The 22,481-nt window shown below is 41.0% G+C and overlaps 1 protein-coding gene across 15 annotated transcripts in view; it reads right to left on the bottom strand.

Moving 5' to 3' along the window:
- Positions 1–22,481, bottom strand: part of tns1b (tensin 1b) — a 146,845-nt gene that overhangs the window by 2,911 nt on the left and 121,453 nt on the right. For 10 of the 15 annotated variants that reach the window (XM_026296460.1, XM_026296462.1, XM_026296467.1 and 7 more), the window contains 16 exons: positions 14,260–15,774; positions 13,148–13,228; positions 10,211–10,404; positions 9,994–10,132; positions 6,971–7,066; positions 6,138–6,315; positions 4,929–5,971; positions 4,743–4,829; positions 3,407–3,535; positions 3,081–3,173; positions 2,211–2,288; positions 1,770–1,838; positions 1,559–1,585; positions 949–1,117; positions 319–387; positions 150–179 (listed from right to left, as the gene is read on the bottom strand). In XM_026296460.1, coding sequence (XP_026152245.1) covers positions 150–179; positions 319–387; positions 949–1,117; positions 1,559–1,585; positions 1,770–1,838; positions 2,211–2,288; positions 3,081–3,173; positions 3,407–3,535; positions 4,743–4,829; positions 4,929–5,971; positions 6,138–6,315; positions 6,971–7,066; positions 9,994–10,132; positions 10,211–10,404; positions 13,148–13,228; positions 14,260–15,774 — 3,997 coding nt within the window. The remainder of the gene's footprint in view (positions 1–149; positions 180–318; positions 388–948; positions 1,118–1,558; positions 1,586–1,769; positions 1,839–2,210; positions 2,289–3,080; positions 3,174–3,406; positions 3,536–4,742; positions 4,830–4,928; positions 5,972–6,137; positions 6,316–6,970; positions 7,067–9,993; positions 10,133–10,210; positions 10,405–13,147; positions 13,229–14,259; positions 15,775–22,481) is intronic. The other 5 variants (XM_026296468.1, XM_026296461.1, XM_026296466.1 and 2 more) reach the window with 5 other exon arrangements.

Here is a 22,481-nt window from a genome sequence, read left to right as displayed (position 1 = left end):
AATTTTGTAAGCAAAGTGATATTTCAGTAGTTTTGCTAAAAATTTTTACAAAATGTTGCTACTTTTGCCTTCTATTGTTAGGTAGAAACATGAAACTTAATAGCAGGAAAATGTTCTGTTGAGTCTCCAAGGAAGGAAAGTTTACTTACTTGGCTGTGCCTCCCTCAGGCTTATTCCACCTGATAAGATTTAATAAAGGGTTTATATTATTAACATTTTACTAAAAGTTTTGTTCAAGACACCAATTTTGCCTTTGAGTCAGCTATAATAAACCACTAATAGTACTTTAAATAAGCAATTTCATATCTCTGGGCTTACTTTCTGTCCTGAGGGTCAATATCGCAGAATGTGACAGTGTTGGTAGGGTAGTGGCGTCGGAAGAAAAGCCTGCAACAGAAAAAATCCACAAAGAAAGCATAAAGAAGTGGAACTGTGCATTGTGTAAAGCAGGAGATTGTATACTGTACAGTGCTCCAAATTTCTCTCTTCTGGAGGCAGCATATTTCAGCATTTGATGAGAGCACGACTGATACTGAGCTGCTAACTCTGAAATCTGTTAGCTGATCACACCCATTGACTATACTGAGTCCTCCTGGTTAAAATAAATGTTAATCTTTAATCTAACTCATATGAACATATATATCTTGGCACCCTACACTAAACAAATATGGGTTCATGATTCAAAGAAGTAAATAACAAGGCCCTGATCCTTTAATCCTGTGTTAGCAATTATTTATTGCTTCTGAATCTCTGCAGTGACTCATCTTGGTCCTTGCTATTTGCAAATACTTATGGCTCAAAATTTATGTCTCCAGACATGTTGAGGCATCATGCACGCTCTTCTAATCTCTCTGCAGCAAAATCTCCAGATGTCATGCAATGTTTACACTTGTGAGAAATCTATCAAACATCTCAGGACTTTGTTAGGTGTGTGGCATCCAGACTTACTTCCTCTGGTTGTCAGTCAGTGTGATGCCTTGTGAAGACACCTTGAAGTGTACAATGGTGGCAGCAGGTGGAGAAGCGGCAGCCAGTGTTTCAGATATAGCCTTGGCAACAGCCTGAGGGCCTGTCAGGGACTCCATCTCCACTGAATTGATGTAGAACACGTTGCATGCTGGGTAGAGAGCAGATATTCCTGTCATATGAAACCACTTATGTGAAGAAGAGCTAGAAATTTCAAAAAATGGGAAATGGAATTTTAATTCTGCAAAGACAAAAGAAATTATTTCAGAATAACTCCTGTATAATCTTCATGACTATTTAGAGAAACACAGTAGTCAGTAACCTGTCCATGCATAAATGTCTTCTCTTTAGAGAGCATGCTTTCTGGAACGAAGGAAGGAATCCATCCAAATCATCCCAAAGAAAACATTCTGCCATTTATAGACAAGAAGCTGAATGCTGATGTTAGAAGACACTTTTAAGAGAATTATGTTTAACAGGACCATTAATCATTTGTCTTTATTCGTGCAGGTAACAACAGATACAGACAGGCAACAAACATAGGATGCACATTCCAGAAGAAAGTTTTCAAATGAAAGTGCACAGGTTTTACCATGGGAATCAGCCGGGGCCCTCTGCACTGGGATAACAAGGATGTAATGTTGTCAGATCGTGAATAGGGTGATTCAGGACACAATATTACTGTTGTCATTAATGTTCGGGAATCCTAAACCTGTATTTCATATATTTAGTTCCCCAACACCGAGAGTGGTTGAAAATTAAAGGACTGAGCTTAAAAAAATATGAGTGAGTTGATGTTTTACCTGCTCCTTGCTTCAGTCTCTCAGCCAGTGGATTTGTTGTTGCAACCTCTGGCACTTCATTAATGAGATCTGCATAAACAGAGGAAGGAGGTTTGCAGTATTAGCATGATGTTAATTGTTTAATTGGAGCTTTAATTCAGATAACATTGAAGACTCATGTAAGGCTGCAGGGCCACGTCCAGTTGGATGCCTGGTTTTTTTATTCCCTGAAACTCAACACGAAATTCTCTATTATGATACAAACCTAAAACCACAGCCCTTATGATCTGACATTTGGACACTGATCACAGTAAGCAAGTGCTAAACTTGTGTATCCCTTTTTTCAGTTGAAATACAGCTTTTATCTGTAAATTAACATTGTATGTCAGCAGCTCAGAAGCAATATAGACTTTAAAAAAAACCATAAAACTAACGTAAACTAACATATTTCAAAGCACAGACCTGTGGTAGGGATGAGTAGCTTGCAGGGCAGAGCCAGTGGTGTTATAGCATGTTGGTAGACCAAGGCCGACAAACAGCCTGCCAAACAGATACAAGAGACGTGGTCAAAAGCAAGAATTTAGCCATCCAAACATTTTTGATTTTCATCTTTGGAATGTGCATTTCACACTGAGAATGAACTCAGTGTCTCCATACCTTCTGTGTCTTTAGTATTTCTTACTAGTGTTAACAATTTCTGTACTTGTATTAAAATGTCAGCATTGTTTTAGTGTTTAGTGAGCAAACACTAAAACTGTAAAATTCGATGTGAATATTTGAAACTCACTTTATAATGTCTAAATACAGATGTAATTTACAATGTTCTAAATTATGTAAATGACAGAAATAGACACATTTAGCTTCATTCAGGTCCAAAGGCTTATCGCTCCCCACGCAGTAACTCATTTGCTTGAATTTATAAAAATATCATATTTGTGTTCTTAAATCATTTAATTTTTTACATATTGAGGAAAAACATAAGTAAAAGGAATGAAGAGTGATGAAGAGGGAGTGGAAGGTAAACAAAAGCTTAAAAAAGTCAACTTACCCTGTTTTGGAAAAGAACAAATTTACAGTGAATGCATACACATATTACAGCCTTGCAGGGCACTTAGTAGGGAGACATTAGATCTCTTCAGTCAATACTATAATTACAGTAGGATTAAATATTACAGAATTTGGAAAGGAGTGCAGATGCACAAACAGGCACACAGAGAAGAGTACAAACATTTTGTTTTTCCTCCACCCTCATTTTGGCTGTTACTAAGCTGTCAGTATACATGTGAGTATGTTTGGGTAAGAAAAGATGTGGGGCAGCTGGCTCTCACTAACCAAAATAAGGCTCATTTGGACAACCCTTCAGCTTCACTCCTTTGGGGCTGCTCTCGATCAGGAAGTGCCTCACCAGCTCGTTGGTGATGTCACCTGAAACAAAAGAGGGGGCGATGGGCTGAGTGAGTCCATGTAATTCACAGCTGATTAACCTGCAGACATCACCTCATATCTTTGGCATTAAGACCTTAACTGTGATTCTGTAATTTAAAGACCAAAACAAGGAAGAGCTACACCAAACACTGGACTAAACAAACCAAAATACTTGTTGCATTTGTAACCACTTTAAAATATCTAATCATGTAACCACCATCCTACACACCTACCTTTCTTGTTCTGTTGCACAGAGGGCGGTGGAGAGGCCACTTTCATAGCCAAGCCATAAGCCCCCCTAAATGAGTGACTGTCCCGGATAACAAAGGCTCCAGGCTCCCTCTCTCTCAGCAGGTTAATAGCTGTAACACAGTTAACATTCAGTTATTTTGTGTAGATGACAAACTCTTTAATATTAGTCATGCTAATGAGGATAACATTACATATGAAACATATAAACCTGCCCAAACCAGCAGTTGATGAGGTAAACTGAGACAAGATGAGATGTGTGACATGCTAAGCTTTTGAAACTAAACTAAACTGCAACTGGATGTTGGGATTTGGAGGTAGGAGAAAGCACATTAACTAAACAGAAAGGAAGGAAATAAAGAATTACCAAGAAGAAGGTGAAATGAGTCCTGACCCTTTGTTTAAAAAAATGCTGCCAGTGTGTATTTCATTAAAACTACGACTACTTGTAACATGGCACTTTGCTTCATTGTTCAAGCAGACATGCTTTAGATCTGTTACTTCACTATTTAGTCCTGTGCCTTAGCCTGTTCACATGTGACAGTTTAAGGAAGGAAGATGGATGAGATGAGCAACACATGCAAATGTTCAGATGTTCCCTAATTCTTTACATATGGTGTGGCTTTCCCTCTGGGAATGCATGGCATTAAGTAAAAACCTTGTGTGTGTGTGTGTGTGTGTGTGTGTGTGTGTGTGTGTGTGTGTGTGTGTGTGTGTGTGTGTGTGTGCGTGTGTGCGTGTGTGCGTGTGTGCGTGTGTGTGCGTGTGTGTGTGTGTGTGTGTGTGTGTGTGTGCCTGATGTCATTGCAGTTAAGCACGTGCTTGTGTTTAACTTGATGTTATCCAATACGAGCCATGAGCAAATGCAGATGGGGCAGCCAATAGCCACTGACCTCACAACTAAAATGCACAAGAATATAAAAGTTCTGCATATACCAGTGTTGTATCTGTGTATTGTATAGACATGCATACTCATTATTGCGGTTAATTATATTGTTTGTTGCTTCCAACCAAGGTAATTGATTACAGCTCCCTACTACCAGACAAGCATATGGGTTGTGAGATACTTAAATTCATATTCAATGTGTTGGTTACTGATGGATTGTTCCTTAATTGTTTACACACTATAGCACACACTGAAAATACCAATGTCCGTAGCTCTAGCTGAGACCTAGAACTACGAAAATAAAAACAAATCCTCAAAAATGACTTTACCCATTGGGACATAAATCCTATTAAACAGATAATGGTAATGGCAAAACAGGTGAAGCATATTCAAGGAATAACTCTTTTAGTGAGTCATCCTCTATTCGGTCTTACCTTGCTCCCTGGAAATGTCTGGCTTGTACCAGAACTTGGTCGTGTCTTGGACAAACTTAACGTTCAGCTTGCTCTCAGGACTTCCATCTGCAGTAAAACAAAAAATAAAATCAAAGAAATGGCCTGGATCAATGATAATATTTTATTTAAAGTATTTCCCTTACTCTAGATAATGTATGTCCTCACCAGGCATATTGAACTTTGAGAAGTCAGAGAGAGTGTGGAAGTAGCTGGGTGCGCTTCCTCCACTTATCGGGGACATCAACTTCCCATTCAGTGTGCCATAGGAAAGAGCTCCATTTGGTCTGTCCCCGCTTGACATGCGCCTCTTCTCTGGAAGCTGAGGCTGGAAACCAGGCACTGGGCTACCCTGCCTGAACCCCACACCCATCCCCATCATCCCCCCATCCTGGTACCCTGCAGGTGAGATGGGAAAAGAGGGAGTGGGTGGACCCTGGTAACCAGAGGAACTGCTCTGTCTTGACAAGTTTCCATGTCTCTCATCTGGGGTGGTGTATCCACTATGCATGGGATGACGGTCCAGACTGGGGCTTCTCTGGGACACTGGTGAAACAGATAGGTGATGGCCCATAACTGGACTTTCTTGGGAGTGTGTGATAGATGGCTGTCGGCTGAGCACGGGGCTGCTCTGAATGGGCTGACCCAGGGACGGCTGTCTGCTGAGGACCGGGCTCCGCTGAGACCCCTGTCCTATAGAGGCCTGTCTGCTGAGGACTGGGCTACTCTGAACTCCCTGAGACAGATGACGACCTAAGATGGGACTGCCACCAATCCCTGGAATGCTCACATCAAAGCCATTAGCTGATGTTGTTTGCGGTCCTGTGATGGAACCGTCCTGATTGGTAGCAGAGCGCTGCTGAAGGATGGGACTGTGAGTGGAGCCAGTGATGTTGGTCCTGTGTTGTGCATGAGGGCTTTCATGGTTGAGTGCAAACTGGGGGGATTCAGAGGTGGACAGGCTGGTATCTGTGGACACAGAGCTTCCCACGAAGGTGTTGGGGCCAAGGTATGGCATTGCAGGACTGGTAGTGCCAATGTAGGAAGAGGCTGGAGAGCTGGAATCTGGGCAGGAAGTGATAGAAGTGTTCAGGGCTTGATATAACAGGTTAGGAGTGGGGTAAGCGCTCTCAGTAGCCTGGGAGCGGAAGCCCAAATCACTAGTGGGTTGGGATGGAGTGTTAACACTGCTCTCTGCTAAGACATGATCACTGGAAGAAAAATAGAAGAGTTTATTAACCAGCTGAAGCTTCTGTGTAATACTTGTGGTCATAAGTGAATGATTTTGTCCTTGTTATAAAGAAGCCATCTATGGTTCCCAAAGGCAATCCTCTTCATATCTGACCATGGACAAAAAGTATCATGTATTTAACTTACCCCTGTGAACTCTGGATGGGACTGCTGCTGGACAAAGGTGGGTTCAGTGTGGTTGAGGAGGGAATTGGACTTCTCTGCTGGCTCGTCTCTCCCGGTGGGCTAAAGCTCCTAGGCGATGTGGGCAGCTCTCCACCTACTGCTGCCGATCTTGCCACAGACTCTACATAACTTCTTGGTGCTGCATTTGAAGGGAAAGAATTCTTCTATGAGCCAAGATTTACAAAGGTTTTTCTGTTGAGTGTGACTATTATGTCATTTTGGATGCTTATTACATGGCATCTAATCACAGTTCATAATGTATGGTGCGAGAGTGGACATGGCTTTAATGTAATACTGTAATTCCATGAGAGTGGACACACTTTTCTAGACAACAATGAAAGTGGAAATGGTTTGGCCGTTCTTTACAGTATATATAGGTGGATAAATGGGGTGGAACTGGTTGACAACTTCATTGGTGATGATGATCTGTGGCATTTCAGCAGCACACTTACCTTCCTCACCTTCACTGCTCTCATCATCTGAGGAGCATCATTGGAGATAATCCAGAGAGACAGAAGAATGTAAGGGAAGTTTTTGTGTATCAGGGAATGTCAGAGGTTACTAGTGGTTGTGTTTCCATTTAGCCTTCAGGTGCACACAAGCTTGTTGTGTTGCTACACTAGATGCCAGGTGTTTAAAGCTTAATCCAACTCAAATGCCCAATTTGGGGATTTTCAGCCAGAAAATTAATGTTTTTCAAAAAATACTGATGTAAACAAACCTATAAAAGAATCAGAAAAGGGATTTACTTGCATTCCTTTTCATATCTGACCCAAGTCTGTGTATCAACGTACCTGAGCCTGTTTGAGTCAGAAGGATTTCCGCTGGGTTGTGTGGCTTTAACCCTAAGGCTGACAGTGGAGTCTTGGCAAGACCAGGAGGAGACCGACCTGAAGAGAAGTGGACAGTTATCACCTCACAGCATCATCACAGCCATCTTGACAGCTGTCACTTGTCACAGTCTAACACAATGACACAAGATAATTTTTTAAAAGCTTACAAAAACAACAAACTAAATTCAAATATTGATCCAATTTAAATATGAGCTGTAGGATTTTTTAATGGGAAATATTTCTTTTTAAAGTTGACCTTCAGTCACCATAATCATATACTAATACACAGGCAAACAGCTGTCAAGACATGACACAGTTATCAACACAGGTTAACACACAGGAGCAACGTGTTCAGGGGGCGTGCTCATGCCTCATGCTCTGATGGAGAAGCAAAACATGCATGTGACCAACCACAAAGTGACAAACGACTGGCTGTGACGATTCACTCTAGAACTGGTGTCTATGTGTGTCTAATGTAAGTTGGCATCCAAGCATAGCTGGGTCAAACTGAACTCATAAAGGAACCAGGGGTAAACTACAGTTCCTTTCCAAGAACTTAGATAATAGTGGTGGTATTTTTCACTTGTTCTTTTATGTGTGAATTTTATAGACTCTGCAGTTAGTTTTTATTTACATAATTTACCAAATTCTTTACACTAACAAATCTGCATGTCTTCATTAAATCGCTAGGTTACTACTTTATTATCATCCATGAAATAACAAGATCTTTGACACAGTCTTTACTGCTACATTAACGCTGGAGGAAAAGATGAGGAGCACAGAGTGTCGCTACAACAGCCTTAGTCACTAAAGGCTATGTTACTATAATAACCCTCAATGTATTTCAATCTAGGTGACTCTGTCCCCGTCAATCTGTCTAACCCATCTTCCTTTTAGGCTGCCAGCTACTCCTTTATTCCCTCTCCAGCATAAAGATAAAAAAACATAAATGGCTGGTTAATTAAGACTTCCGGGGGAGGGCAGGCACAGTGCTGGTTGCGGTGACACAAGGCAGCAACAGAAACCCAAACACAGATGGCAACAGCAAAACAGAGAGCAGCAACTGCTGCAAGTCCAGAAGTTCTCAGTAAATGTGTTTGTTTGCTTGATGTGTCTGGATTTACAATATGTGCATGTTTTTGGGTGCTTGTTTCATAGTTAATTTAATAAAAGTGCATGATACTCCCTATTCTTATCTATTTAATCCATAAAAGACTTAAAGTTCTTCACTTTTTCAACTAAAATAAGTGAAGCGCTCAATATGCCTGATGTGTTCTGGGTGTGTAATATATCATGATCATTTCATTGTCAGCGCTGCTCTCATGTGGCTTTCATGCCAAAGCAGTGCAGGACTGTCATAAGTGATGGGAAAATGGTCACTCAGGCAGAAAGAAAGGACAGGGATTTGTGAATTGGGGACATCAATATGGCTGACATTGTGATACAGTGGAACTCTGGCAGACAGACGTGCGTCCTCCACTTACCAAAGAATCCAAAACAATGCTTTGTACTTGCAACCTAGATGCCTCAGATTTCATTGTAACTGTTTTGTGAGGATTGGATGGATACATGGGTAATATGATTTGAGGACGCTCTTTGTATGTGCACTTATCAATTAGCCAACTATGCACCTTCAAGTTTTGCCAATAATTGCAAAACTGTACTGAGTTAACTGATGGCACTAGTTAGCTATATTCTGTGCTCAGCACAGAAAAACATACTTTGTTTTTTAATCAATTTAAACCTTAAAAACATAAGTAATGAGGCGATTCACATAAATGCTCTCTATCTCTCACAAAACCTTACATCATGATTCACTTTGTTTATCTCAGAAAATGTTACCACAGTATCTCTGTGTACGCAATGTTCCACTTTGAGCGTGAGGTGTCATGGGAGCAAGTGTTAAAAATATTTTGTGTGTTTTTATGACTAACTTTTATGGGTGTGCCTGAGGGAGATAGGCGAGAGGACTGGATGGGGTTATTGGTATAGTTGGCAAACGACATGTTACCTAATAAATCAGTCTTGTTTTAGTGAGGTGTGTATGTAAGGCTGAGAGAGAGGGGTGGTGGCGGGAACAAGGGGAGATATGTGTGTAGAGCTGTTGGTTTGTCTGCCTCTGCTGTTTACTTGACTTATTGAAATAGTCACTCTAAAAAAGACATAATTAAGCAGCTGGCCCAGATTACACCACACTGACTTGGCCTCTCTGTCTTATTTTTTTTTTTTATTGATTTTGCTTCCACTGAATGATGACTGCAGACATTCTTGTGAGACAGAGGGATTGAGTGTTTCACTAGATGTGGCCACTCAGGCATTCTGATGGGCCTACACAAGGCCAAAATGCTACTACTTCCCACTCATACACTAAATATTGGAAATGCAGACTGTTAGCAGTCTGAATGAAAATGTGATGAGGTAATAGTGGGTATATTTCTTTGCTACTCAGGATGTGTGTTGGCAAGTGGAATTCATAAAAAGAGAAATTACTATAAGTCAAGATAAAGTACCTGCCAGAAAATTCTGAAGATTTTCCAAGAGCAAGCTGAATCAGTATCAGAAGTTTCATTTGTTCACTTTAAAAACTCAAACTAACCTCCTCCTCACTAAAAAATATCCTACATTAACAAACTATGAAGGTTATCACCCAAAAATATAATATACACAACACAGTGCAACATTTACTTGTATATATAATGCAAATAAATTTCAAAAATCATCTGGATGGCATTTGACAGGTCAGGCAAGCTCTTTTGCCCAAAATAAATAGATTAAATGTGGTTACAAATGCCTACAATATAACATTTAGTCAGTCTTTGATACTTGTTTCTATGGATACACTTGTTGTACTGAATAAGGATACGAATCTAATCTCATGTCCAAAAAAAACCTTGGATATAAATTATTTTATCTTATGGAGCAGCTGATCTGAGAATCAGGCCTGAGATCCACAGTGCCCTCTGTCAGCCTGAGGGGGAACTTACACAGGTTGAAGTAAGGGGTTTGTGGTGAGTTGGGGAAGGCAGGGGTTTGGGGAAACACCTCACCACCAACTGTGGGTGTAGGACTGATGGGGCCTCCTTCCATTTCCTCAAAGGCCTCCCGGTAGCTGTGCATATTTCTCTGGGGAGGGGAACAACAATCCACATTAGTGTCAGGGACACAAAGTGCGTGTAAATATCCAAAATGGATGTTTTCTACCTCCTTTGGCCGTCCCCCTGGGTTCATCGCTATGGCACTGACAAACTCTGGAGAAACACAGCGAATGGGGGAACGAACAGGAACATCGGGAGAGGGACTGTCATCCGGACCGTTCTGATACTGGCCATCGCTCGTGGTGCGACGGCGGGGCAGACTTGCAGGCTCGTCCATTGACTCTGCATGGGCTTGGACACCTGAGATGACGCAGAAGTCTGCATTAAATTTCAGCATGTGCTGGTCACTGCTACTACATCACCTTGCTTTCCTCCAGTATTTCCAACACTGTGATCAGATGTTGATATTTGTCAGCCATGGTGAACGCTCACTGCAGAGGCTGTAGTGCACATTTTGCATACATGAAAACACTGCAAAGCATTTGCAGGAGGCTGTGCATTTTCAAATCTTCAAATTTAACATGCACACACAAAGAAAGTTAATGGCAGGTTAACCACTGATTAATTCACAACAAACAATTCCTAATAAATTCATTAATAAATCTATTCTATGAATGGTATCCCCGACAAGGCAAAACACACAGACTTTTGCAAGTCTTTCAACATCAGTAAAAGTTGTTCCTTGGAAATTTGTTTTAAAGTAATATTCATGCTTTCTAGCTACAACTGAGACAAAAATATCCCAACTATTTTGGAATATGAAGAGACAAATGTTCTCTTACACATATTATCATGGTTTTCTGATACCCTGGAGAACTGAATGTTAGTAATCTAATGCATCGGTGTGGCCAGTTCTGGCTGAACCTCAAAGCAGCCAATAAGCTCATTTTGGTTAATCTGGTGTGAAGTGAGGGAACCAGAGAAAAACAGAGTGCTATGAGGATAAAACAAACAGGATTTGAGTTTAAGGGGTTTAAGCCTACACGATGCCATTGACTGGCGAGTTGATGTAGCAAAGCATCAAATGTTGGCCAAAACAGCAAAGCCAGGATGAAAGACTTATCACCAGCTGCTCTATGCTTTGGAAAGAGATGAAGGTAATTGGAGAAAGAAAGCAAACACAATTGTTTTAGTAAACAAGTGGGAAAAGTTGTGTTGTTTGTGCTGAGGCAGTTTTACTATGTGACTTTTCAAAACATAAATTTTCTTTTGCTTCAAATTCTGTCATTTCTATTTTTTTCCTCAGAGGTGCTGCACAGGTTTTAATCTAGACCTGTTTTATAACTGACTGCTAATGCATCTCCTCCTTCACGTCTTAAAATTACTTAGCTAGGTGGAATAATCTCACAGCAGAACACAAAAAACAGACACAAGCTTTTAATAACCTGATGACGTTAAAAATATGGCTTAAGGTTTTTGTCTGTTTGCTGCTGACAAACAATTTTGTACATAAAAAAATTATGTAGACACCTGAATATTATGGAATCAGTGAAAACATTAGTTCGCCCTCTTCTAAGCCTGACTTTGAAGCAACATAGCAAGTTAGCTGAAATGTCAGTGGTGAAATTTAAGGCATTTTCCTCCATCAAGCCTTTGAAATCTTCTAAACACATATACAAAATAGGTTATGGCCAATCAATCACAGTAATTCATGTACTATTTTTACACAGTAGAATCATCATGCCATCTACTGTATTAGGATGCTTGGTTTGTCTCCAGCTTCACATAGATTGGTGTTGGCAGGGTGTTGGTTAAAATATCTTGGAACTGACATTGTTGAAAAGCATGTAGTCAACACCCCCAAACATAAACACACCCACTATCACACTAAAGCCTGGAAACTGAGAACCAGATGTACCCACGATGCACTGCTCTACAGCAGAGCACTGTCAAACACTGCGTTGTTGCCCTAGCAACAACTAATGGTTTCCAGCTGGGATGACTGGAGATCCTAAGGACTGACGTTTTTTTTTCTCTCTCTTTCTCTCTCCTCCCATTTTCCAGAAATTTAAAGTCGAGTTATCATGGAATAAGCAAGGGGTTGATTCCAAAAACATAAACTTGATAGTTGATCCTGTGGGTTTCTTTTTTTCTTCTTCTTAAAGGGAAGAAACCAGTCTCCATATGTGCACAACTACAACTGAGAGAGTTTATCTAAGGTAAGATTGAAGGAATTGAATTCTTGGCCATTAATAGTTTATTTCCAAAACTTTTATTCCAAACTATTATTAAACTATTAATAGTTTATTTCCACTATAAAACATATAAACAGTATAAAACATACACTTGTCAGGATGACTGCAGACATGACCTCATCAGAACTTCAATCCAACTCTACAATCCAAGGTCTCTGTAAAATTGAACTTTGACATAGCTTTGCATCCCTAAAAATGGGAAATGTGCCCAGATGAGCCCCTGACACTCTAGGGTGCTACACTGAACACTGATCCGTCTGCACACTGTGGCTGTCTCAGTTGACACATATGCTTTAGTGAAGTTTGCAGTCTGTGGACTGTGGTCTGCCTCCAATATTTGGTGTCCTTTGTTTGCCTTCGTAAACCTTTAAAATGGTACAAAAAAGCAGTCTTGAATTAGACTAGTATATCCTGGCCTCCGCATTGTTCCCTGCTGTGAGGCAAAATGGATCCTATGACATGCAGTCTCCTGGCAAGGGACAGAGCTTCCTTTGTGCTTTCCCCACATCTTGTTCTTGTGAAACTTCAACATTATCCATCTGGGGGTTTCTTCTACACCACAGCTAGGATAATTTCCTTACCTTGACATACAAAACTGCAACTCAGAACAAAGTATGGAGAATAAAATAATTAGATGGTTAGTTTGAAACCCGATGACAACAGAGAAAATAGATCATGTATGAAAGGGAGAAAGAAGCAGCACAAATGAGAAATAGTTAAACGCAAATGAAAGACCACCACACTCAAAGGCAAAGCAGACACAGACTGTAACTTAGATTAAAGGAACACTTGAAAAAAGGAACCTCCTTTTTATTAAGTGTTCCTTCAAACAGGATGGGAGAACCAACCCGAAAGGGAATGAGAACGGCGGGGTTCAGACTGAGAGGAGGTCATGCTGGGGATGACACTTTGGACACGAGCCGAGAATTCTGGGTAAAAAGATGAATAATGAGAGAGAAGAATCATGATGACAAAACTAAAAGGTAAAGGAATAGAGGCAGAGAGCAGACCAGGGTCTATCTATGACAAAAATAAGAAAACAAGAAGGTAACTGACATTTTCCATTGATATAAAATACTTTTGTTCCATTTTATAAAGTTTGGACACCAACATTGTAGGTCTAATTTGTATTCTCACCTGTGAATCCCAAATTAACAAGCATAAGTATACTTGTTTTGTTTTTACTGCAACCAAGCAAGTCATGGAAAAGGAGGATTTCTATGACGCAGGAAGTAGAAAGCAACCTGAGATGAATCTCATGTAGCTCATGTAAATAGCATGTAACATTATCATGTTCTGATGGTGTTGGACTTATGCTTGATGCTGTGTAATGTGAACAATTAGTCTACATTTAAATTAAAGTGAACTGTATTGTTGATTCTAGAAATTATCACATTATTACCATTATCACACCACTTTGTGTTGACTTTATTCCATTTCTTGCTGCTCTGCTATGTCTGATGTGCTTATCTAGGGACAGTCAACCTGCTGGACTGGAGAGAATACTTCCTATTTGAGCCTGAGTGATGGAGACTGATGAGGTGATGTGCAGGAAATGAGATAAGGACAGAGCAGAGTATCTTACACAATGAATAACTCTTGAACAATATTTACTTTACAATTTAACATTGATAATAGTTAAAGACCATAATGAATACTGGTTTAGAAACTCATGTATCAAATGTACAGCAATAGTGGTCAGGTGTTTTTTGGAAGACGCTAAAGTGGAGGCTAACCCTATGGCAGGCTTGGGTAATGAGCAGTCCAGTCTATGGAAATATTGTATTTCAGTGTGGGTCTTTTCCTCAAATCAACATTCTTCCACAAATCGTCATCATTACACGAATACCTCAGAAAATGAATCCTGCTGCTGGATAACAGGTTATTTCTGTAATTAAAGGTGCTTAGATCACAAATGAAACTAGATGTCAGGATGAAATAAGTTAATGATCAATCTTACCAGCCACTCTTTGGGCCACCAGACCTTCAACATTGAAGACTTCATCTGTCTCACTGTCTCTTGGCTGGGGTGATGTTGACGCAGCATTAGGGCTCCTCTGGGGCTCAGAGACCTCTGCAGACTGGGACAATGTGCTGGGTGGGTAGGTGGTGATGGGCTCGGGCTGAACTTGGCCAACTACAGTAGGGGTAACTTGTGAGGGTGGAGTGGTTGCAGCAGTTTCTGAAGTGTAACTCAGAGATCCCTGAACAGGTATAGGTTCTGATGCACTGGGCATCCCAGGTGACACCTGAGCTGGTGACAAGCGACTTGCCACGCTGGACATGGGGCCAGAAAAGTGGGTATGAATGACGGCATCATCCTGATAGGGAGGTCTGGCTTGGCTCTGTGAGAAGGATGGTTGTGTAGTCACTACAACGCTGTTTTCGTGCAGTGGAGCACTTTGGGATTTTGGCACCAACGTACGGCCTGGTTCTAAGTCCAACATGAGCAGATTAAGGGTTTCAATGGATTGCTCAATCTCTTGTTGGGATGCGCAGTGGTGATGAGGGAACTGTGGGAGGCTGTGGTGGCTGGGCATCACTGCTGCTGAATGTGGTGAAGTAAAAATGAGTCCTTCAGTTACTGGCTCCTCAGGCACACCATACTGCTGCCAAATATTGAGACCACGCTGGACGGCTTCTCTGCTACTGGTGGTGCGAGTGGGAGCTTGTGGCATAGACTTTGGCTCTGCACCAAATGACTGAGAATGGTACAGGTTACCAAACTGGGTGGCCATATGTTTACCCGAGTATGGGGCTGAATCAATTTGAGTCAGAGTGCCAGGTTTGTCAGATGCGCCAAACTGTGGGTGGACGGTTTCCAGAGGCTTTTCAGGGATGCTGCTCTCCAGATATGGCACATGGTCCTGGCCATTTATAAGTGACTCAGACTGGTAGTAGATATCAGCTGGGGTAGCTCGACCATCGGTGGAGGAGAACGTTCCTAGACTGTCCACACTGTTAGCCTCTTGACTTGTAGGCAGCTCATCATCTAAAATGTCTGTTTCACGGTCAATGCTATTGTGCCCATTGACATGGACCTGGGCAGGCACCAGGTGAAGCATCCCTCCAACAGCAGATGTTGGTGTGGACAGGTAGTCCTGTCGGTGCATGGGTCCCTCCAACCCACTCAGCAACTGATCCAGCTCCTGTTTTTCTTGGGGACTGATGGGTTGTTGTGCAGGTGGGGTGTGGTGATGAATTGGGCGTGGCTCCTCAGCCACAGTAACGTGTGTCTGGCTCACTGTGGAAGCCTGAGGGACTGCTGCAGCGTCATCGGTTCTGTCAGTTTTGATAGAGGCAGTAGAGTTTCCTGAGTCACTGCTCACTGATAAGGCATGGTCAACTGTAGGCAGGACATGTTCAACAGCAGTGGGTGTAAGGCCATTTGCTGTGACTGTTCCTTCAACAGACTCCTTTTTGCGAACCTTTGCATAGAGACTGCCGTCCAAGGGTCCTTGGGTATGGATGACTTCTGAAACAGACATTTATGACAGAAGCTTATTATGATCAAATTAGCAAAACTATTAACAGTAGAGCAATTTTCAATTTGCATATGTATTTCTAGAGCCATAATTCTTAGGCCATCACAGAAATCTTATAACTAGAAGCACGCAATATAAACCAGGCAATTAAGAATAAGGAGTGAGGAACTCTTAAGGCAGACGCATGGGCATTGGGCAATTGTGTGGACATGGCCAAAATAGCTGCAGTTAAATTAAACATTGGCTCATGTCCACCCATTCTGCCAGCTTCAGAAAATGAGCAGGGTCCGTGGCACACAGTGAAAAAAAGTGATAAAATCACAGGAGCCTGCCTTGCATTTTCCCAGGCTAACTGGGATAATCTGTGCCACCTGAGCAATACTGGCATAATATAAGATGAATCAGTTGTTGATTATATTTGTTAATGAACCCCACACCTGTGCACAGGACAAGCTGATATACAAAACAGATAGATGAATATAAATCACTGTTGGTGAATAAACTCAAAAGAAATGTTGCAATGTAGCCTGAATACTATACATTCACACACAGCCACACCCAATGAAGAGGACATAGGGTGCCCCAGTCAGAAGAATTTAGTCATCACTGGAAAATCAGGAGCAATAAGTAAGGAAAGTCTGGAGGTTTTTCCTGGCCTCTGAAACCCAAAGCAAAACAAAAACTAAACACAACGAGCACACAAGCTTATGTGCACTTATTTCCTCCCTCCCACATTCTATAACACAGTACACAAAAGTATCTCAGTTCCTCTGCATCATTTAGTAACAGATTTTGTAGTGTATTTCAGGAGGACAAAGAGAAAAACAATATCTTATCACGTCATTTCTCTGTCCTTGTCCATTAAAATTCCCAAGAAACTTCATAACCCATGATGAGCAGGTCATGATAACCAACTCAGATCCTACAGCTAGGAAAGGAGGTGCACAAAGAAGCAGTTTGTGTCTCTTTAACTTATAGATATCTCAAGCTCAGCTTTAGTGAATACAGTGCTCTGTAATGGAGCTTGGTGGGCGTAGACAAGCTGGGTACTGCAAGGTCTCTTTGGCTGGCCCCAGGCAACTTGCCAAGGGAATGGCGCACTATAGCTGCTGCACTGTCAGGCTACCAGTTGAAACAAATCTGGTGGCACTTGGTCACAGAATATCACAGCATGTATTTGCTACTACTAATCAATTGGGTTTGTTTACGTTACGGATCACATGCAGGTACAAGAAGTATCTTTTACCGTGTCTATTTGGATAATCATATTTGGACAGTACATGACCATTCAGACAGTGTTTTCCAATAGTCAAGAACCATGGTCTAGTAGACGCAGTCTATCAATGCTCAAGGTTGCCATAATTACCATAGTCAGTATAGACAGTTGCCAAAATAAGAGCAATTAAACTTTCTGACATTTGAAGTCAGTGTTGTCTCGCCTGAAAAGTTAGCTACTAAGGCAAGTGGCTCCAAATAAAGTCATTGATACTTATTTACACATCTCATGAAAGTGTTTATGTATCAGGTTAGAGGCTGTGCATTCCTATCCACATATGAATGCACACACTCATAGACACTTTTAACTTATCAGTCATGCTGATAATAAACCATAAAGTGTGAGCTCCCTTCACTTTCTCCATTTCAGTATCTTCTTAATCACCTGCACTGTAGCCAAATGTTACTCAAACAAATTACGATGATCAGTGAGACAGCTGAGCTGATATCACACCCTGAGTGCTAGAAATACATCACTTCAGCAACTCACCTCAAAGTAAACAAAAGCCTGGTTAAATGAAATGACAGAGAAATACCTCCACAGCAGGAGGCTGCCCTACCTGCGTAAGCAGTAGATGACGGTACACTCCCAAACTAAGTTGGGAAAAGCCCAGCACAGGAGTCCCGGAGGTGGTACATGAGGGATTATAGCTGGAGTTGGGGGAGTTGGTTTTGCCTATTGTTTCTTCTCCTTCTTCTATGGAATAGCTCAGTGTCTCAGAATAGGAGAACTGCTGCTGCTGCAGGCTGTGCCTCACACTAGCCTAAAGGCTGCTCCTGCTGTGTCTCCATATGTGGGAGGTCTATCGCAACAGCCTGTTTGACAGTGTATGTGGGAGGTGGATGGTGGGGGTGGAGGGGGTGGGGGTGGTGGGTAAACGGGCTACTAAAATCCAGAGTATAGAGTTTAATAGAATGTCAGTAGTCTCGTTAAGTTAGACTCTCACACAAAACATACACAGTGTAATGCATACACTAACATTCCCAGATTTAAGCCCTACCCATGGTCACATACACACAGATGCTTCTACACTGGTGTTGAAACCACTCGTAATGGAAAGATCTACTTCATGCAGCAACAGTCATTTAACAAGCTCTCTGAGCTAGGAAGCAGTGTGAATATTCTACCCTTGTGCAGAGAGATCGACAAAATGGTAGAGGTAAAAAACAGAGAGATAATTCATTGAGTGGCTCATGATTACATGATGTACAGAACATAAAAAGGCTTACCGTCCTACCAGTGAATACTAAATATGATGGATAAATGCAGATAATTTGCACTAGTTGCGCACTGGGATATAAAGATTGTTTACAAATGTAACATCCAGTCACATGCGGACACACACAGTAAAGTCTAGACAGTCACAGTATGAAATCCCTTCAGTATGTGATTGAGGTCATATCACCTAGCCATCTGTACATATTAGCATGTTGCACAATCGAGAACCACTTCAACCCCGATTTTTGCAGTGATAATTATACTAATGATGTAATAAGACCAGGTCCCACTCTCATATCAAACAAAAGTCCAGTTTAGGCCACCATTTTAACTTGCACATCTTCACTTCAGAGTTGATGAGACTTTTCACAATAAGGATGCTATTTATGTTGGGGATGCTTCTGTGTGTGCTGCTATTACTGCCCTTGTTTTCATTCAGTTTAAATGACCAGAAGTGAGCCTCTACAAATACAAAATGGCATGTGAATGTGTAACGCATACAGTCATTTCTTCCACATACTCTGCAAGGGATAAATACTGATGCTGTTATCCAAAGGACATTAGTCAGAAGAAAGTGCCTGCAGCCCTGACAGTATAGACCTTGCTAATTATCCAGCAGCAGAGGGAGAGAGGACCATGTCTGACAAGTATGCAATGACCAGTTGGTTATGTGATTACAACCTAGGTGGATGTAAAAATCATAAAATGCTACAGAAAGCTGCAGCAGACAGTCAGAAATGTAAAACATGGCAAGCAAAATTCAGTCTGAAGTGGTAAAGTGCTGACACAAATCCAAGTCTAGATAGTGACAGGTAGATTGTTATACATACATGAAAGCAAGAAAGAAAGAAATTAAAAATTAAGTGTTGCAAATGGAAGGTGTTGCCAGATATTTTAAGGTCTTAAGGGCCAGATGGTGCAAGAATGTGACCTCTTAATCTTTGAACTTTGAGCTCTGACCCCCAATGTATGCTATTTTGTTCACAACGGAAATAGCATGTTTCCTTTCTACCTTGCAAGTGTGTGAGAGAGTGTGTGGGCATTTCAGCTGGATGTCCATGTCCTACATGCCACACAAGTGCGACATCAATAAAAAGCAATGCTGAAACATTTTCTGAGAACTGCCCTCAGGCATCAACTACTGAAACCACTAATGGGGCGTTTCCACTAGCCCAACTCAACTCAGTTCGGTTTTTTGGTTTTCCATTAGGGGATAGTACTTGGTAGCAGGTACCTCCTCGGCCGAGGTTTCAGGTGAGCCGAGCCGATACTAAAATGTGATGTCAACAGACTGCGGGCAACTGATTGGCCAAGTGTTGACGTCCAAGTGCGTCGGACACAAGAGTCAAACCCGCCATTTTTAAAAACCGGCAACAGTGACAGTTTGATTTCCATTTTTATAGTCTTTAGTGATGCTACTCACAAAACAACCCAGTGCGGATGCATGTGTTTGTGTCATCATCTGCTACTAATCATGGCAGCTTCACGCCACCGTGCTGTGATGACCCCACCCACGCTGAAGTGGTACTCAATTGTAATGGAAAATGATCAAAACCGAGTCGAGTCGAGTACAGTAGAGCCGAGTAGTGCTAAAACTGTGTAATGGAAAAGTGGCATAATAGTTGGACAGGAATAAAGCTGTGTTTTTAGAAGCCCAAAACAATAAAGAGCCTCAGAATCTGTACTTAACTGTGTAACACTACATAAGTATATCCTGGTGCTATATTTGGTAAAAGTTGATGGCTGAACTATTGATTTAGTATGCCATTATTGTAGCGCATGTGGGGGCTCAGGGACAGCTATTAAAATAATACTGTGGCCTTGTAAGTGATCTACAGACAAGGCTATTACATCTTCTGAGCTGGATTAATTTGACAAGAAGATCAGAGAAAACAGATTCTTTAAAAGACTCAATAGAAAGCTCACAAAGTGTCCCTGCTAAAACTACACTATGTAACTACAATACAAATATAATGATTAGACAATCTGTGCAAAAGCCAGATCTTCCAATGTGAACCTGGGCGGGTTCACGCAACACATTAGTGGAGAATCACACCAGGATGTTCTCTCTAAATACAGTTGAGCTACTGCCAACATACATAGTCCCAAAAAGCATAGTCAAATGTAAGTACAGAAACTTCTTCTAGCTGAATGACAGCATACTCTGCAACTCATTAAACATACATAAAGGACTCCTGTGGATCAATGTTGGTGAGTGCAAACTTGCTAGGACCAGGGAAACAAAGCACAAGGTAATGTAGGGTGATTTGGAACAGGCTGGAATGGGATATTGATTGATGCGGATATGAGATGTTCTCTTCACCATCAGAAACTGGCCAAAGCTTACCTTGTGGCTATATGCAGCATTATTTAGTGTCTAAAAATATGACCGCTAAAAACATGTATAAAAAGTTAAATGCAAAGTAAATTGAGGCCTAATTATTTAAACATGCAAAGCAGCATAAACTTTAACCTGGTACGGTTACCTGTAGACACTATTGGCCAGAGGTAGTTGACTATATTTAGCACACATATCACACACCATATGCTATATTCAGCCAGACAGTTCATCCATGCAGAGCATTGTGTTTCACTCTGGATGCGGTTGTGTCTCAGGAAAAGTCATCAACAGTAGCAGGACTCCAGAAGGAAAATCTTGCGGGCCAAATGAGAAGAGTGTCTGATGAGCTGGCTGTAGCTATCTTGCTCTAGAGGTGAGGAGAAGCTTCAATGGGCTATAACTTTGTTCTGGTAAGACTACAAAGACTCATGTCTTTGTATCCATATCATTTTTCCAGAAGTCCTGACAGTTTATACAGATCATCTTCAAAGAAAGTTGCCAGCTCCTGTTCTAGTCAACAGGCTGGTAATCTGGTACTGTATTATTTCTAGACAGATATTTGGTATTAGAGCTGTATTGATATAATTCTTTACACTGGATTAAATCTTCAAGAATCGTCAAGAAACCTTGTATCGGTGAAGCATTTTGTGATTATTGGGAAATTGAATCTTCCAGATTCCTGAATGACTTTTTCTGCAGCTTTCCAGAATGTGAAACAGAGCAACAGAGCAAAAACCATACCTCATTGCCCAAATCTAATCAGGCATTATATCTTTTAGGTGGTGAGTCTTAAAATTTAAAAGTACAAGAAGTACCGTATTTTCTAGACTATAATTTGCACCTGAGTATAAGTTGCTTTAGCAAAAACAGCCTTAGTGAACAGGAAAAAAACATATGTAAGTTGCTTTGGTGTATAAGTCACATTTATAATTATACTAATTATAGTCTAAATTTGCCTATTGGTGGCATTTTCACTTGTGTTACACTAGGTGTTGTAGTTTAGCATGAACATAAACGTTTTTACTTTTTCAGCTGCGCAGTATTATCTTTAATTTAATGAAGAGTGCCATCTAAGACAAGTGACTACTCAACAAAATTACCGTAAATATACACATATAAATCACTTCGCTGTGTAAGTCACAGGACAAACTAGACAAACTAAAAAAGTGAGATTTATAGTCTGGAAAATATGGTAAATATGAAGCAATAGTGTTTTGACTTTTCTCAACCTTTTTATGTATTTGTATTCAAAGTATTTTTCTGCCATAATCTTCCCAATTTGGATTAATCAGTTATTTTGTTCTTTGTCTCATTTTACGGAGCCAATTCAATGTTTAAGTTTTGGCATTGTAAATAAAGTTTGGCATTGAAGAAAGAAGCATTGGCATTGAAACACCTTTTTTGCAAATGGGCATTAAAAACATATTTTAATTACTACTAATACTTGTTTTTTTTTTTCGAAGACGTTCTTTCTTGTACGATGCCTCTCCTTTATTTGCCAGTTCCAACTTACTTGGTTACGCTTGGTATGTAAATTATATGTAAATCATGGTGTCATAGCTCCTCCCCTTGCCCGTTTGGAAAAAAGGTGTTTCAATGCCAGTGCTTTTTTCAATGCCAAATTTTATTTTCAATGCCAATGCTTCTTTTTTCAACTTTGCCAAAACTTAAAGACATCGAATTGGCTCCATATAATTCTAGCTGCTGGCCTACACATGATGTCATCAGCCTCTTCTTTACACCCACCAACAACAACCTCAAGATGATGGCAAAACCCTCACAGAGGTTGTCACTCTCCCTTCACAGTCCATCCCCATCCAATCAGATACCCTGAACATTTGGTAGGTGGCACTGGTGCAGTG

This window comes from Mastacembelus armatus, chromosome 21 (genome assembly GCF_900324485.2).
Source record: "Mastacembelus armatus chromosome 21, fMasArm1.2, whole genome shotgun sequence".
NCBI classification, from domain to species: domain Eukaryota; kingdom Metazoa; phylum Chordata; class Actinopteri; order Synbranchiformes; family Mastacembelidae; genus Mastacembelus; species Mastacembelus armatus.
Note: the sequence above shows the minus strand (reverse complement) of the source record. Positions and strands in the feature narration are given on the sequence as shown.